At 38.4% G+C, this 16,877-nt stretch overlaps 2 protein-coding genes across 3 annotated transcripts; one reads left to right on the top strand and one right to left on the bottom strand.

Annotated features, from left to right (window-relative positions):
• Positions 1-1,832: 1,832 nt before the first annotated feature.
• On the bottom strand, positions 1,833-11,926 carry ptdss1b (phosphatidylserine synthase 1b). Of its 2 annotated transcripts, none has more exons than XM_040019979.1 (13): positions 11,606-11,926; positions 11,423-11,541; positions 10,531-10,575; positions 10,324-10,448; positions 9,846-10,004; positions 7,737-7,888; positions 7,201-7,342; positions 6,162-6,274; positions 5,938-6,003; positions 4,960-5,059; positions 4,680-4,739; positions 3,501-3,579; positions 1,833-3,411 (listed from the first exon to the last, which is right to left on the bottom strand). In XM_040019979.1, the coding sequence occupies exons 1-13, from the start codon at positions 11,782-11,784 to the stop codon at positions 3,314-3,316; spliced, it is 1,437 nt and encodes a 478-aa protein (XP_039875913.1). In that variant the 5' UTR covers positions 11,785-11,926; the 3' UTR covers positions 1,833-3,313. The 2 variants fall into 2 exon arrangements, with proteins under 2 accessions (XP_039875913.1, XP_039875914.1); XM_040019980.1 differs by having other exon boundaries at positions 11,423-11,514; positions 11,606-11,924.
• Positions 11,927-12,134: 208 nt separating this feature from the next.
• On the top strand, positions 12,135-16,284 carry mterf3 (mitochondrial transcription termination factor 3). The gene is made up of 8 exons (XM_040019986.1): positions 12,135-12,213; positions 13,064-13,437; positions 13,533-13,685; positions 13,789-13,978; positions 15,292-15,439; positions 15,541-15,612; positions 15,698-15,859; positions 15,965-16,284. Exons 2-8 carry the CDS (start codon positions 13,071-13,073, stop codon positions 16,157-16,159), a joined length of 1,287 nt encoding a protein of 428 aa, XP_039875920.1. The 5' UTR covers positions 12,135-12,213; positions 13,064-13,070; the 3' UTR covers positions 16,160-16,284.
• Positions 16,285-16,877: the final 593 nt, after the last annotated feature.

Genomic DNA, 16,877 nt, shown 5'->3' with positions numbered 1-16,877 from the left:
CATCATGGAGATAATTATTATCATAAGGGTAATACGAGTAATTATAAGGACATTTGTACATTTACATTGACCAAAAAATAAATAAATAAAAAATCACAAGTATACGGTTAAACAACATATATTTGTAAGGGGAAAAATGAGTTTTTTTCCTTTTGTCTAGGCATTTTCAGGATTTTTTTAAAATGATGTTGTAGGGGGGAGGGATATGGAAGCTTGTTTCTGCCACTGAAAAAAGAAAAATATTTTCTGTTGTCTGTCATTCCAAATATTGACTTAAGAATTCCAAATAATTTCAGGTTACACATCTCTGAGATTTTGAGACATTTTGAGATAAGGACTTTAGATTTTGACTCAGATCTGCCTGGCAAATGGTGGAAGTAAAATTTCATAGTAGTGGGAAGCTCACCTTATGAATGTTTGATCATAAATAAATACAGTAAACAAAGAGTTTAATTCAACACAAAGATTTCAAGAATATTTTGGTTTGAAGAAGTGTTTAACAAAATGGTAAATTATTATGTTTAGACCTTTTACTTAAATAAAAGTAATAATCCAACTAAATAATAGTGCAAAATTGTAAAAATATAGGCTTATATGCATTAAAAGTAATAACTGTATTGTGGTCCGGAATCATATACCAAGGTATGCAGGAATGTATCAACAACACACATCTTCACTACATCCATGAATCTTCTCTGTGAGCTTCCTCTTTTCCTCCTTCCTGGCAGCTCCATAGTCACCATCCTTGGTCCCATATATCCAGTATCCCTCCTCTACATGCCCAAACCATCTCAGCCTTGCCTCTCCCTGTGGTTTTATTTGGCAAATATTTTATGACAGACACCCTTCCTGATGAAACATCAACAGTTAACTTAAGTAATAAAAAAATACATTAAAGAACAATTAAATAGTAATTCAGATAAACGATAGCTGCTACATCACCATATTTCATCTCACAAACAATTTGACCCATTTTGATTCTTTATAACAACGATATGTTGGATTTCACTGTGGTAGCTGGCAGAACTAAATGAAAAGGTGACTCATAACCATTTCCCCTTCAGACTCCTGTGGAGGCTGAATTAAGCATTCCTGTGTAACTTGTATAATGTGGTGTATAAATTACATCTTTCTACACATTAAGAGTAAATCAGATATACAACCAATGCTTTGCTTTTTACACTCATTGATAGTTATATTAGGTACACCTGTTCAGCTGCTTCAAATATTTAATCAGCCAAACACATGGCAGAAACTCAGTACACTGAAGAATGTAAATATGAAGACAATGTCAAGAAAAAAATGGCATCAGAACGGGGAAGAAAGGTGATCTAAGTGACCTTGAACATGACATGGTTATTGATGCCAAAAAAGTATGAATATTTCAGAAGCTGCTGATCTACTGGGAGATTTTCTTGTAAGTGGCCGTTCTTTGGTCCATGATGTCAGAGGTCAGAGGATAATGCCGAGATTTCAACGAGCCACTTAAAAGGCAAGATGCATGTAGAAGAGCATCTCTGAATACAACACACCAAGTTTTAAAGCAGAAGAGCACACAAGGTGCTGCTCATGTCCGCTAAGAGCAGGACGAATCTATGTAACAAAAGGTTAAAGAAGCTCTGAAGGCAACCCAATACTAGAAACATGCAAGTAATAAAATGGCAGTTGAATATAGCTTTGCACTCACAAAATGTGTTGTAGAAAGCCATAGATATTTCAAGTACCCGGGGAAATTGTTCCTTTAAAATGTCAACAAAAGAACTGTAAAATTAATGTTTGTTGTCCTCTTGTTGTTGTTGTTGTTGTTTTGAGGGACACAGAGAACAATGAAATAAAAAAAACCATGAAAAAAAGACTACATTTATTTAATATTTGTTTTAATTATGTGTACAAAAACAGTTCAGCCATTCAAATCCTTCATGGGTAATAACACGTCATGCACTGTTTGCTGTGTTGTCTGCAGTTGAAACTCAATACATTAAAATAATCAGTGAAGAAAGTTAGCACTGAAATTAAAACTAACACTAAATGAAAGATTATTCTACACATTTAACAGCTTATTTAAAGTAATCACATGTTGTATTATTAATGTCACATTTAATCAATCCAGATCATAAAAAATGCATTAAAAAAAGATCTTTTTACACAAATATTGAGCCATTGAATGTCACAGTTCTGTGTTGGGTACATCACACATTCATACACAGCATCACACATCTAAAAAAAACTTTAATAAAGGAACAGCTGGTTAAGTAATTCTTACACTCGTTTAAAACATAGACAAAGACTATTTCCTGCTGATGCTGTTTTGATTGAAGAAACTTATAGACAGTAAATGCACCAGCATCATATAACCATAAAAATATTAAACTGACAACATTAATAATCATCATCATCAAATCATCACAGAATCAACCCATCTACAACTCTTAAACCCAACAGTAATTGAGATCTTTAGTGTTTCTTAAAGCTATTAAGGTCAGTAAATAAAAACACACCAGTCAAAAAGGTTTAGTGCAAATAGTCTACATGAGTGTTGTGCAGCAGCGGTCTCCAACCTTTTTTGCGCCACGGACCGGTTTATGCCCGACAATATTTTCACGGACCGGCCTTTAAGGTGTCGCGGATAAATACAACAAAATAAAACTAGTACCGGTACCGAAAAAAAGAAAATTTATTTATAACACGCGTGAAAAGACCCAAGTAAACCGAGTTAACGATAAAAACGATAACAAAATAACGCTGAAAACCGATAAAACGCTGAAAACCATACATTTCACACCTGAGCCTCAACTCTCGTGGCCCGGTACCAAATAACTCACGGACCGGTACCGGTCCGAGGCCCGGGGGTTGGGAACCACTGTTATACAGGATGGTGGGTGTGGACTGGTTGGTACACCCCTCACTTGACAACATTATTCCAGTGTTTAAAAACAATATTGGTTGTGGAATGACACAGACTGCTGTTACAGTCCAAATAAGGCACCATTTTCTCTCAAACTCCAGCACATATTACCTCATTACTTAAGTTTATTTAGAAACGTCTTTGACATTTAATAGAAAAGAAATTCAATCAAACTTTAAGCCTGCTGTCGTGTTCTGGCCTCCCACACCTTTAGAAGTTCAAACGGTTTATCAAGTAACACCGATATGATTTCTGGAATCTACTTTTTGGGGATTAATTGCACCAATGATGCAACTTACAATATTAATTAAATCCATCCACATAGTGCATACTGTATTCCTCTTGGTAAGCGCATCATTTCCTCATCCCCCTCCACAGAGGTCACAAATATTCAGTATCAGTTGTTGCTTATTGTCTCTTTCCTCCTTGACCATTTACAAATCTGTTCCTGCCTGCAGCTCTCCTCCGTTTTGCAGGCTGCACAGTTCTTGAGGAATATTCCTGAGCTGTGGAGCAAAGAGACACAAGACATGATAAACATTTGAGATGGAGTTTAGTGAAACGTTGTCATCAATCTGCATGTTATGAGACTGACCTGCAGCACCATCTGTGATGAAACCACATGAGTCAATAACACTCCTGTCATTGCAGTCGTGCCTTTGCAGAGAATTTCTCTGCCAACAAAAAGAAAACCAGAGTCACAAACACAAACAGTCTGTACAACTCACTCGCTCAAAACACTGCTCCGGCTTGGTTCAAAATATACAGACGGTTTCAGAGTCCTAGTTTTCTGCATCCGTGCTCACCGTCATATTCTAATGGTGGTGCTGTGCCATCCTTGCACACAGGGCACTTAGAAACAGTTAACTGTTGACATTAATGCTAACGCCAGAGGGGTGCACCGTGAAGGGAGATTAATGGCACAGTGAGCTATGTCGAGGTTAAAGTCAAAGTTTTCTGTGTCAAGAAAGTGACTCTGTTTTGGCTAAATCACCATGGTAACTCATGCTGCACACATAACCTGGTCAGGAGCAGAGTTTTAATTTAAAATAATCAGGAAATGCTTTTCACTGATTCTTTTTTCTTTTTTTAAACATCATGGTTTCCATGTGATAAAGATCCTCTGCTGGGTAAATACATCTAATATGTGCAGCTTGTTAAGCAGTAGCTTACTAACACCACCGAACGTGCAGCTAAAAAGTTGAAGCAGTGCATTTTTACTGGGATTTGCATGTGTTCAGTTGGCGATGGAGGAAAAAATTAATATAAATGTTTTTATATTGGGTTCTGAGGCTTACACAGCAGCACTGAGATTCACTCAGTATTAAAATAAACTTGATGTATTGACGAGAGTCAAATTTTAAAGCTATTTAACTTTGTGTTATTTATATGTTGTTGTCATTTATATATACTGTTTAATCATCATCATCATCATCATCATCATCATCATCATCGGAAAATAATCTCTGACTGGAGTAGCTGGCACTGAAAGAGATCACTTTGTGCAGAAGAAGCGTCATGTGAAACATTAAACGGCCCTTTTTATGTAAATGTGCACATAACCTTGAAGCAGAAAGCCCGGCTTAACAGAAAGGTTGATAACCACCACTGTGATACCTGCTGTGTGTGACTGGGATTTTAGGTTTTACCTCTTAAGCTTTCTTTGTAGTACATCCCTCTGTTCTATTCCACAGATGGAGGTTTCTACTATCACAAGCAAACCAAAACCTCTAGAAACATTTAAGTAAGCAAGCAGCCCAAGGCCCCATCTCACCTTCACTTTCTTTTGCTCATACCACACCATCCCATATAAGCACAGGAGCGTGATGAGTGCCTGGAAGGAAAAGTATGCAAAAAATGAGTCTGCTTAAAGAAAAAAGAAAATATAACCTGCTACTCCTGTAAAAACCACAGATAATATTTGTTCAGCACATCAGATGCAACATCCTGCAACATCTACCTTATTAATCACTTATTTTCAATCTGTTTTAATAATCAATTACTGTAGGTGACACATATCGTTTAATTATAAATGCTCACTTGTCTTTTCTTACCAGACACAGCAGCCACAGGAGCACATAGCGAATTTGTGTCTTGGAAAACAAGTCATGGCCAAATTTTACACAAGCAAGCGCCTCCAGGAAAGCGATGGCTCTTAAAGAGAAATAGAGAATAAAACAGAAATGATGTGTTTGATCTGAATGATTCAAAAACAGACATCTGTATTCAACAATGGCCCCCTCTCTTGGCCATGCCTTTACACTGCGCTAAAATGCCTCTATTGATGCATGAGACTCTAAATGGATGTTGTCCATGTTACTGTTCCCACAGTATTAAGAAGCATAACTGATATTCATTCAGCACACTGTGCAGTGGGAAACTCTTTCACTTTTAAAGGTTACACTGCAGGGGTGAACCTCAGACAAGAGAGCAGCATCAGCGTTAAGTTGCTGAAGGAGAATGTGCCGGTCTCGTTGCTATAGTAACCGGAGCAGACTAAGGACATCAGCACCTTTGTGTCTGAGAGGACTACATGATGTTATGAATTTCAATTGACATGAAGCTACACTGTTATAAAAATGAATCCAAAAGGTTTAAATAAAGATTCAAACTGTAGTCTAATGCGACAGCTTGACACCCGTGCTTCGTGGCCTGATTTGATTATGGTTAAGCTGGCGCCAGTAGCAGGAAGTGTCCATTTACTCTCTGGTTGAAAATGAGTGAAAGCTTTGTTTTATGTGCTGTTCAACAATAGATTTCAACCATAAACAGAATTAGATGAGTAGTATGTGACACTTGTTACAATGTTACTTTGAATTTGCTCTGTTAAAACCAGTGTGGTGACAGCTTCTGCAAAGCATGCAAATAACTAATAAAAAAAGATTCAAGCCAATTTTACATAATGACAAAGGAAATGGACAAGCTATGGCTCTAGCTACAATTTTTAATTTTTAAATTTTTTAAAACATCATCTGAAGATACTCTTAGATAAAGAAAATGCTTAAATTGACAGTAAAAAAAAAGATACTTACCCAAAAACCCAACACTGTGTGCCAACTCGCTTACACTGAGTGTCTGTCAGGTAAGCATAATATTGTCTAAAAAACAAACAAACCCCAAAACAAGTAAGCAAACATTAACACAGCATCCTCACAGACGTGTATTTAGTAGGTACAACCTAAATAAGACCGCATAACATTGTAATTACCACTGCTCAAAGATTGATAAGTGATGTAAATTTGAGGTTTAATCATACCGTACAGTGGGTGCAGTGATGACTCCGATGAGGAGGATACGACACCAGCTGAGAGGGTGAGAGGCCTGGAAGACGAAGATGTGCTTGAGGAAGAATGTGTTCAGCTCTGTCAGCTGTGGAAATAAAGATGTGTAAGACAAAGAGGATTTCACAGGAAGTGTTGTTTATATACAGTGAGGGTATTACTGAACATATGATTCTTCAAATGAACGATATTCAACGGACACATTAGTGAATTGATCAATGACTGGCTATTTTGCAAGTACAACCCCGATTCCAAAAAACTTGGGAAGGTGTGCAAAATGCAATTATTTAATAAATCCATATTTAATTCCCCCCAAAACAAGGAAAATATATCAAACTAAGAAAATGGGCCATTTTAAGAACAAGTGAAGTTTTTTTTATTTCTTTTATCTCAAAAATGTTTCTCCGTGTGTACCACTGTGTACCATCCACTCTTCTTTTAACAACAGTCTGTAAACGTCAGTGAACCGAGGATAGCATTCCTATCTGATGTAGGATGCTCAACAGTCTTGGGTGTTCTTTGTTTAGTTTTTTTCTTTCTTGATGCTCCAAATGTCTTCAGTTTGTGAAAGTTCTGGACTGCAGGTAGACCAAAGCCAGGCTCTTGTCTGCAGTGTTTAGCATTGTCTCGCTGTAATATGAGAGGCCTTCCCTAAAAAATACATCTGAGCCACTAGTTTCGCCTTTGTTTTTTGCGTGTTAGGTCAGGTTTTTTTTATTTATTTATTTAAATTTGTTGAGCAGTTAGTGTGGATATATGTTTAGTTGCTATTTTTGGCTTTAGTTTAGTTTTATTCATTTGACCTCTTCTAAGGGTCCTGTCTTTTTTGTTCATTTTGTATATTTTTGCATTTTTGGGCATAAATAAAACATTTGATATCTTTTTTTATGTTCTACTGTGAATAAAATATCGATTTATGAGATTTGCAAATCATTGCATTCTGTTTTTAGTTTTTACGAAGCACCCAAACTCTTTAGAACTGAGTTTGTGTTTCTGAATCACGGTACACCCTACCTGCCACAGGATCATAAAGACATAAATGCCTGCAAGCCTCTGGAATGATGATTTTGGATCAAACCAGCGCACGAAGATCCAGCTGGCTGGAGTGAACTGAAGCACAGCTCGCTTTATCTTCCCTGTGGTAGTGTGGATTTCCCTGGACAGAAACAGTGTATTGTGTCAGGGTTGCACTCATAATACAGAGATCTACTCATGTTTGAAACATTAAACATTTGAACATTATTCAAGGTGAACAAAAAGAAACCAATTGTTCTCCCTGTGGTTAATTATGTGAAAAATATCTCTGAATGTAAATCATTTGAGAACAAAAAGGGAAACAAGAACGCCAGGAAGTTGAATGATTAAGGTTTATTGATAAAGGTTTTAGAGGAATTCCAGAGATGCTTTTTTTTGGCTTTTAGGAATTTGAAAAGACAACTTTGTCTTACACATATTATATCTCTTATCATATTATTAGATTGTTTCAGCTGTTTCTAATGTTCATGGCAATTCTTTTACATATGGGAAAAAAAAGAGAAGAAAGTACTGACTTGATGCTGGCCCAGCGATACGTCCTCATCTCCAGAAAACGGCAGACGGTCATTCCCAGCCAGATGCCTCCTCCATTGCACAACAGTATGTCGAGTATCACCTGATCCCACCAGCACTCCGCAAAGTTTGGTAGAAGGTGCATGAAGAAGAGCTGTGACCAAACATGGGACATGAGTTAATATACAGTCAGCGAAATAGAAATTACTGCTTTTTACAGTTCTAAGGTTTATATAAGAGAACAAAGTCCATCTGGTCCCTATCAGGTTCCAAAATCATTTAAATATAAACTGATGGATAACAACACATAATAATTTATACTGCGTTATTCTTTATTGAACTAAAAAATTGTCAAAATGCAGAAGTAGTATGCAAAAATTATTCACCAGGTTGTTGAACCACCTTCAGCAGCAATAACTGGAACTACTCGTTTTCATCAGTCTCACACAACATTGTCGAGGAATTCTAACACAGTCTTCTATGTAGTGTTACTTTGGTTCATTGAGGTTTGCGGGCATATGTTTACGCACAGCTCGCCATGCCATTGCAACACAACGATTAGTTTCCTTTTCAGCCATTCTGTTTTAGATTTGTTCCTCTGCTTGTCCTGTTGTCAGAGCCAGTTTAAGCCAAGCTTTATCTCTCAGACAGATGGTCTCACATTTGACTCTAGAATACTTTAATATACAGAAGAGTTCAGGGCCGCCTCAATGACTGCGGGTGTCCAGAACCTGTGGCAGCAAAAAGAGCGCAAATCATTACCCCTCCGCCACCAATGCTTGACAGCATGAGGTGTTTGTGGCGATATGTTGTGTTTGGTTCTCTCCAGATGTGGTGCTGTGGATTCTGGCCAGACATGTTCACTTAGGTCTCATCTGTCTAAAGGACGTAGGGTTTCCTTTACAGTGCCTAAGAACTGCACGAAGGCACTGTTGTATGCAAATCGTGCGTACAAATGTTTCACAGGAAAATCTGTAGTTGATGAGTATTTTCATACCTCAAATTGCTCATACTATAGGCGGAAATATAGAAGTCCCTCTGATCATGCGTACAACCAAATCACAGCCTGTCTGCCTTGGAAATTTAAACACAAGTCTTTGAAATTGACATAACTACTGCTACTAATTATGACAATAAAACTATGGTTACAGTTTTCCAAAACACCATAAGCTACAATATGTTCAGAACTACAACAAAAAATGCACATAAGGAAAACAAAATATGTAAAATGGGAAAAATGGAAAAGTCTAAGCGTTAACCTTCCATTTTCTTCAGCTTATCTGGGGACGCCTCACGAAGGCTAAGCCTAGGCAGAGCAGCCCAGCCCAGGCCTCCCAACAGCCGAACACTTCACTCTTACACTCGGCTATTTCTTCACCACAACGAACTGGTGTGCTGCGTCCACAATCTCTCTATTTTAAACAAACTCTTTTCACAAGAAAGAATAACTTTTATTGTAGTTTTGTAATTAGTCTTTTTCCACTTGAGCCACAGTGGGTGTCTCAAGGGAAAAGATATTTAGCTCTTCTGCATTATATGAGCCTGAGAGCTTTTAGTAATTTATTTTTAAACCATCGTCATTCCCATGGAAACACTTTGGAAAGCCGTGCCTCTTCTGGCGATAGTAATTTTGAATATGAACTCATTTTTTCTGCAAGGTAAGAATGTTGCCACGTAAATATTCGTTCTTTTTAGAGCGCAGAGGCTTTCTCCTGACAACCCTTCAGACTTTTTCCAGTTGTAAGATTTAACATTTCGCTCTTGTGTTGTTGCAGTTTGTCTGAGCATTGTACATTCAGACCATGGGGTGGATTTGCTGAGACTTCCACTCCTTGGCAACAGTCAAGACCACAGCTTTTGTTATGTGCAAAAAGCCCCTACTGCTATTATACTGTCATAAATGTCTCCCAGACAAACAATCCCTGTTCCCTGCACAGAATAATCTGAAGCACTGTCATTCTCTCGCATGAGCTGGATTACTACAAATGACTGATAATTACTCTTCTGTGACCTTGCAGACTCCCCGCTTTGTGAATATACAGCATGTTTATGACAGATTTGAATACAGGCAGATCAAGCCTGCTGTCATGCAGAGATCACATGAATGTTACCTCAGTGAGTTCCCAGGTTATGCTGATGGTCCAACACAGGCCGTAGCTGCGGATTAGCAAAGCCTTCATGGCCCATCCTCCAAAGTGGCCAAACGCAAAGATGTCAAAGTGGCTCAGGATGCGCTCCCACGTTATCACTGTACAGTTTACAGCATACTCCTGTTAGGGAGAAAACAACAATAACAATGCTAACAATCACGCTGATCCCTCGTTTTGATTACATCTTTACTGCTACCACAATTACTTTATTTTACTGAAATCTGACTACAGAAGTGTGTATTCACTGGTCAGCAGATTCTCCAAATAGATCATATTATGGAGCATGTAAGAACATCACTACATAGATCATAAAACTTTATTGAAAAAATAAAACAACTATGCGGCATGATTATTCTAAAGCTATCAAAAAATGGCTTTAGAGGATTTTAAGTTTCACTTCAACAGGTTCCAAAAAATGTAAGGTCAAAGCTATACTTACCATGATATCAGCCTCCCGTTTTGCATAGCGGAGGTTTGGGTCGAGCCAGTACATTAGAGTCTTCACTTGGTCCCAGTTAAGGAAGATAAGGAAGACAAGAAACAGGAAGTAGAGCACACTGAGACCTACCCAACACAGGAGAAAAGTGAGTTAGTGATGATAAGGCTACATGAGAACTGTATCTTAGCAGAAAAGTTAAACACCCACCGAACACCATTCGCCATATTGCAGGGTGTGGCCTAACGAAAGGTCCTGAAATAGAAAGCATCATAAGGTGATTGTACCATTTATAATAAAGTGATCATGGAAAATACAGATCCAATGTCTTTTTTGCACAGTAATATCTTTAAGATATATATATATATATATATATATATATATATATATATATATATATATATATAAATTATACTTCTCCACCTTATATACATTTGGTCTCAATCAAATATACAAGCCGATTTCTGAATTTGCAACTTAAAAACAACTGCATTCAGACAAACAAAGATACCCATGAGGCCATGAATGAAATGTCTTTATGGCCCCACATCTCTGATGCATACAACAATACAGGTATGACGATCTGATTAAACAGCTAACTGAGTTTTAACAGGTAATCCTGAGTCTCTAGCTTTAGTTAACAAACTATAAAGAGCTTACTACATTTATTTTAAAGCTACACTTTAATGGTAGTTTATAACATAAAGTATACATATACTAATAAATTAAGACATATTCTTACAGTCATTAATCATATTTAGTTATTTCGTGGGTAAAATCTATTTTTTAATCAAGTCTATTCTGGTCTGGCTAAGATGACATATTTGACAGATTTGAATACAGGCAGATCGAGCCATATTTTTAAAATGACAAAAACTGACAGATTTGATTTCATATTTTCCAGTCACCTAATTCAATCAACCTAAAGTCAAAAACTGAAAATACTTGTAGCCAGAAAAGTAGTAACTCCGTAAAAGCGATTAAACTAGTAATTAATCATCAAAGCAGTACCAATGAATCCACTGTTTCAGATCCACACGGTGACTTTATCACACTCGACCATCCACTAAAGGAATGTTATTATGAGTAGTTATTAACTCACCATTAGGAAAGGCCAGGACACTGATGACCAAGAAGAAGAAGACGACTACCAACAAACCGACACGGAGGTTGTTATCTGTGTGTTCATCATCCCTGTCAAGGCGCAAATTCGGGTGTGAACTAAAACATGAAGCTTTTTAAAACAATTGTAAACAGCAACATACAATTTCAGCTTGTTATCTACCTGGTGAAGGCAAAGTACATCAGGCTGAGCACAGTGACTGTCAGCAGAGTGATGGTGTGCGGCTTATAGAAGAAGTCAATGGAGATATCCTCCACTTGTTGCTCGTTTATCATTCGGAAATGTAAGTTATAGTTCGCATCGTCCTTCCTCGGTATTCGGGGTCCAATCGTAGCTGCCATGTCGCTGAGACAAATGCCTCCTCCTGAACTTTACCGATGCAAATTTATCCGTGAACACTAAAGTTGTGAAATTATGAGGGGTGATGTAAAAACAGACCAACAATCAGGAACCTTGAAGACGGACTGAACCAAGCCTGATCGTAGGGGCGTGGTATGCCAAAGAGTTTTGTAATACTCCCCAGAGCAAAGGTTATAAACTACAGCAGTGCATTTTTTTTTTAACTGTAGTAATGTTATGTTATGTTTTTAATTTTGTATGTATGACACTTTTTATCTGCTAAATATAAAAAAAGACATCAGGTATGCGTAAAAACACGGCGTTGTGGCACGTCCCATAAAGTGACGTTTACGTGAAGCACTTCCGTTAGCGCGCACGTGAAAATACTTGACATTGCAAGACGGTGAAGAAAATGCTTTGATTCATAAACAGTGAGTAAGACAACAGAAAGGTCTATGAACTGACGCTGGATTTAAAGAATTATTATTCTGCTAGCATACAACGATGTAACCGTGTCCAGCTAGCCTCTCGTAGGCTAGCAAATCATTAACCGAGCTATCTGCATAGCTAGCTAATCCGGGGAAAGTATATATTAGTGACTTGAGGTTTTTGTAAATATGAATGACACGAGCATTTCATCTTTGTCTTTTTGAAAAACACACCATCACGATGAGCAAGGCTGACCGTGACAGTGGTGAACTCAACTGTTGATCCTTTCCCAGTTCTGGCCCACTTGTCAACCAATCAACATTTAACCGATGCACAGTGCCAGTTGAGATTTTAGAGGACTGCACCCAAGCACTTTTGCAATTGGCAATTTTTTAGTGACACGACAGGTCCTTAAGGACCGTCACTTCTTCTTTTGTCCCCCCTCTTGTCCAGTTTCCTCAGATTTTTTTGTGAGGGCATACTGCAAACCATGCTGAGACATACCTAAAATGTGTAGACACAACACTGGTTCCCTTGAGTCATCTGCCTTTTTATGGTGGAAGGATTCGTTTGTCCGTGTTAAAATGAGGGAAATAAAAACATTTCTCTGAAGGCCAGATAAAAACAACTTGGCTTAAAATTGGTGAAAAAGCAGCCAATGTCCAAAGAAAACAAAGTGAAAGACCTTCAGAAAGCCTGGAGAACTGTTGCTCAAGACCACTTTAAAAATTACAAGAAAGTCTAGCTACTTGAAAGTAAAATATAAAGGAATGACAATTGACTGAAGACCTTTTCCCACTACTGTATGTTGCATGGTATGCCTCTAAAATATGTCATGTTCATTTCTTACAGAATAACCATGGCCTCTACTTGTGCACAGCTGTGTCTAAGAGGCACAGGTCCTCTTTACTCTAAGACGGTGAGCAGTACCTGGCAGTATTACACTCGGGTTCAGCAGCGGATTAAGGTGACAAGAGTACCAACAAAAGTTATTAGTGGATTATCAATCAGGGGGAATCACACGACAGCAACAACGCTGACAAGACTGAGGTGGAAACAACAGATTTGCTTCTACAGTGACTCAGCAGCTAAATATCTGACAACCGAGGCAAAGGAAGGCACGAATACACAAGAGCTGTCAAGAACTAATGTTGGAGCACACAAGACCTCACTGTTACCAACCAGAGATGCTGCACTAACTACTGAAAATAGTCATATATCATTAGGTAGGTAGTAGTTTGCTGCTGTGATTGTTCATTAATTTAAAGGGTTTTTTGTATCACGTTGGAATCTGCTCATCTGTAATTTCTTTATCAAGCAGATTTGGATCCTGTGGCTCAGCCTTCAGCTTTAGAAGAGATCAGTGATGAAGAGGCCATCGGTATATCTGTTCCCTCTGCCATCCCTCCAGCCTCCACCACTCTTAGAGATTATGTCGATAAGTCTGAGACGCTTAGCAAGTTGGTACAACTAGGTAATCAAAATAACCACTTTGGAATCACAGTAAAACCTCATCTTCAAAATCTGAACTCAAATGTTATTATTTCTAATCATTCACCCACCCCTTCTCATTGCAGGGGTGAACTTGTGGAAGCTGGAACAAAGGCCTAATGTAGGCTCCATGCTGCTGAGGCTCAACTTCAACACAGATGTGACCCCGCGGTTACTGTTTCTCAAAGACATCGGCGTGGAGGACTCTCGCTTCGGCTATATTATCTCACACAACCCCTTCATTCTCACTGAGAGTTTGGAAAACCTACAGGCCAGGTAGCTCGAAGGCATCTTAATGAAAAGCTTTACATGTCGAGGATCTTTATTGTAACATAAATGTGTCTGATGTGATTAAGTAAACCCATGAAATTTAAAAAATCTTATCTGATTTTGATTTTGCCTGATCTCCCTCTAAAAGTCATCTTCTCTTGTACATCTGGACCACTTTAAGGGCACTGGAGATGTTTTGTTGTTGTTGTTTTGGGTTTTTTTGCTCATGTAATGTCCCATTTTGAGCACCTGTTTTTTTTTTTTTTTTTAACAATTTAACCTCAGACTTGAACAAAGAGCAGACAACCTCTGTGTCATACTGACCCATAATGAGGCTCATCACTTGTAATGAGACCTTGTCTGCATAGTATGAAAGCCCGAAGGTCAGGAGCATGATGATGAGGATGCTCATTGTTGTTTTTAATGTTCAGGACATTGTCCACATGAATTAGTAAACCAGAAACAGGCTGTCAGTGTGAGGTTTAGCTGTGTTGTCTTAAGGTGGCTGATGGAGGATGTTCAGTGGAAACAGCTGGAACTATGGAGTTTTTTGGCCACACTAAAATTATTGGCCCTCACCATCTGCTTATTTGTTAGATTTACCTCCCTGGAGCTTACTCAAAGTGAAATCCAAGATAATGTTTTGCCATTTTTACATAATGGAGGTGATACAGTGAGCTTTGGCAGTGCAGGTTCAAGGGGTCAGAATAGGACGGAACCCGTGAAAGAGAATAGCAGGACCCCCCGGAGCCTAAATGCTGGTGATGGAGAGGAAGGTGGCTTGAATGGAGCTTGAATGATGACAGCTGGAGATGAGGAAGAGGTGGGTTGTGTTATGACATCTGGGAAGAAGAAAAACGGATGGGCAGTGAGGTTTAAACCAAGCAGCGTAAATGCTGATTGGCCTGGAGAAGGCCGGAAGAAGGTGATTGGACTAGACCAGTGATGACAGAAACAGCTCGACAGTGTGGGAAAGTGGAAGTGATAAAGTTTAGATTTATCCGGCAGCACCTGGAAGTGGACAGATGTGAGGCCATAGGTCTTCATTATTGAACTTACGCATAAGCTTCATATACTTTAGGACCTTCTTGGCCGGGGTTCCAAGCGATGTGAAGTGAAACGATATGTGATGTCAATGGACTTTCAGCCGTGTCGCTGTAATGACCCCACGCACATTAGGTGGTACTTGATTGTAATAGAAAACTTCTGAAATTGAGTTGAGTCGAGTAGGTACTGCTGGAAAAGAGCTATTTGTGTTCATGTGTTGTGTTACTGTTATGACACTATGAGTGTTCTCTCTCTCTCTCTCATTTGTGAAGGGTGAACTACCTCAAGTCAAAGAACTTCAGTTCAGAGACGGTTGCGTCCATGGTGTCCAGAGCTCCTTATCTGCTCAACTTCAGCGTGAACAGGCTGGACAACAGATTGGGTTTTTATCAGCAGCAACTTAGCCTCAGTGCTAACAATGTATGCAGCTATGATAGGAGATATAATATATGAGCCGTGCTATTATGCTTTTGTTATAGTGTGTTATTACAGCTTATAGGTTGTTTTGCATTTCTCCCCAGACACGGAATATTGTAGCTCGTCTTCCCAGGTTACTGTGTGGCAGTTTGGAGCCCGTTAAAGAAAACTTAAAGGTACAGGAAAAACAGGAGACATTATTAGAAGTTGTCAGTTTTTAGATGTGTTGTTCTTAGTAGATTTTGTTGATTTACTCTACAGGTGTGTGAAATAGAGCTTGGCTTTAAGAGAAACGAGATCCAGCACATAGTTCTCGCTGTGCCCAAACTTCTGACTGCCAATAAAAGGAAGCTGACAGAGATATTTGACTTCATCCACAACACCATGAAAGTACCCCACCACCTTATCACCAAGTTCCCACAGGTAAGTCTCTCTTGCGCTCATATTTTCAAGTTTTAAAGTACTACGAACTGATTTCTTTGGCTGTTTTGAGGAATTCTAACTCCAGTATCTGACATCTGTTTCCAGGTCCTCAATTCCAAGTATTTGCGCCTCAGAGAGCGCCACCTGTTCCTCGAGTATCTCGGAAAAGCTCAGTATGATCCAACCCTGCGCAACTACATCTCTCTGGACCGCTTGGTGTCTTTGCCAGATGAGACGTTTTGCACTGAGTTGGCTTTGGCCACACTGGAAGATTTTTATTTATTCCAAAAGACACTTTGATTTTTCACCAACAGCCACATCAGTTATGTGCCAACATTAAAATATAAACATGGAGCATCAAAAGAGCTTGAAATGAACTGTTTTGTAAATATAATGATATATTAAATAGTAAGGTTTAAAGTAAATGGACTGGTTCTTACATAGCGCTTTTCTACTCTATTTGAGCACTCACAACACAACTTGCCTCATTCACCCATTCACACCCATTCATGCAAGCAGTTTTTGCTCTTTCAGCCGCAACAATTACATAATACAATCATACAGCTATTTAAATTATCTAAGTTGCATCCAATATTTTTCTGGTCGGGTACCGAAAACCAACATGGGAAATCTGCAGTTACCTAAATGGGTTTTCCTTTTCTCATTTGAAAAGCTTGATTGTGAAAGATTCAAATTGCTGATGTCCACAGTTTTAACTTCGGATGAAATCATAAACTATTTCACACATGCTTTAGAATGAGCAACCATTACTGAATGAAACTTTGAAATTATAAGGACATTTTTAATCTAAATAGGTATTTTTATCATCCATTCATTCATAAAAAATATGATTTTTTTTTTTTTAAATGTTGGATAAGTACAACTCGATTCCTTAATTGACCTCTGTGGATTTGAGCACCTGGCAAACATCATGCAAACTTCCTTTTAATTTTAAAATTTTAATTTGTGGTTCTGATCAGCTCCATTTATTAATATTTTTAATTCCTCAGGAATACTC

This window comes from Simochromis diagramma, unplaced genomic scaffold (assembly GCF_900408965.1).
Source record: "Simochromis diagramma unplaced genomic scaffold, fSimDia1.1 OVJJ01000753.1, whole genome shotgun sequence".
NCBI classification, from domain to species: domain Eukaryota; kingdom Metazoa; phylum Chordata; class Actinopteri; order Cichliformes; family Cichlidae; genus Simochromis; species Simochromis diagramma.
This window is presented reverse-complemented; position numbering and strand designations above follow the sequence as displayed.

Bases quoted from the DNA above. Each gene is read 5' to 3' on its own strand.
- ptdss1b (XM_040019979.1), bottom strand. From the start codon at position 11,784: ATGGCAGCTACGATTGGACCCCGAATACCGAGGAAGGACGATGCGAAC. The intron at 10,449-10,530 runs GTGGGTGTTTAA...TGTGTTGGGTAG, and splicing joins AATATGGCGAATGGTGTTCG to GTCTCAGTGTGCTCTACTTC. The intron at 5,060-5,937 runs GTAAGTATCTTT...TTTCTCTTTAAG, and splicing joins ACACAGTGTTGGGTTTTTGG to AGCCATCGCTTTCCTGGAGG.
- mterf3 (XM_040019986.1), top strand. From the start codon at position 13,071: ATGGCCTCTACTTGTGCACAGCTGTGTCTAAGAGGCACAGGTCCTCTT. The intron at 13,979-15,291 runs GTAGCTCGAAGG...TCATTTGTGAAG, and splicing joins TTGGAAAACCTACAGGCCAG to GGTGAACTACCTCAAGTCAA. The intron at 15,440-15,540 runs GTATGCAGCTAT...ATTTCTCCCCAG, and splicing joins TTAGCCTCAGTGCTAACAAT to ACACGGAATATTGTAGCTCG.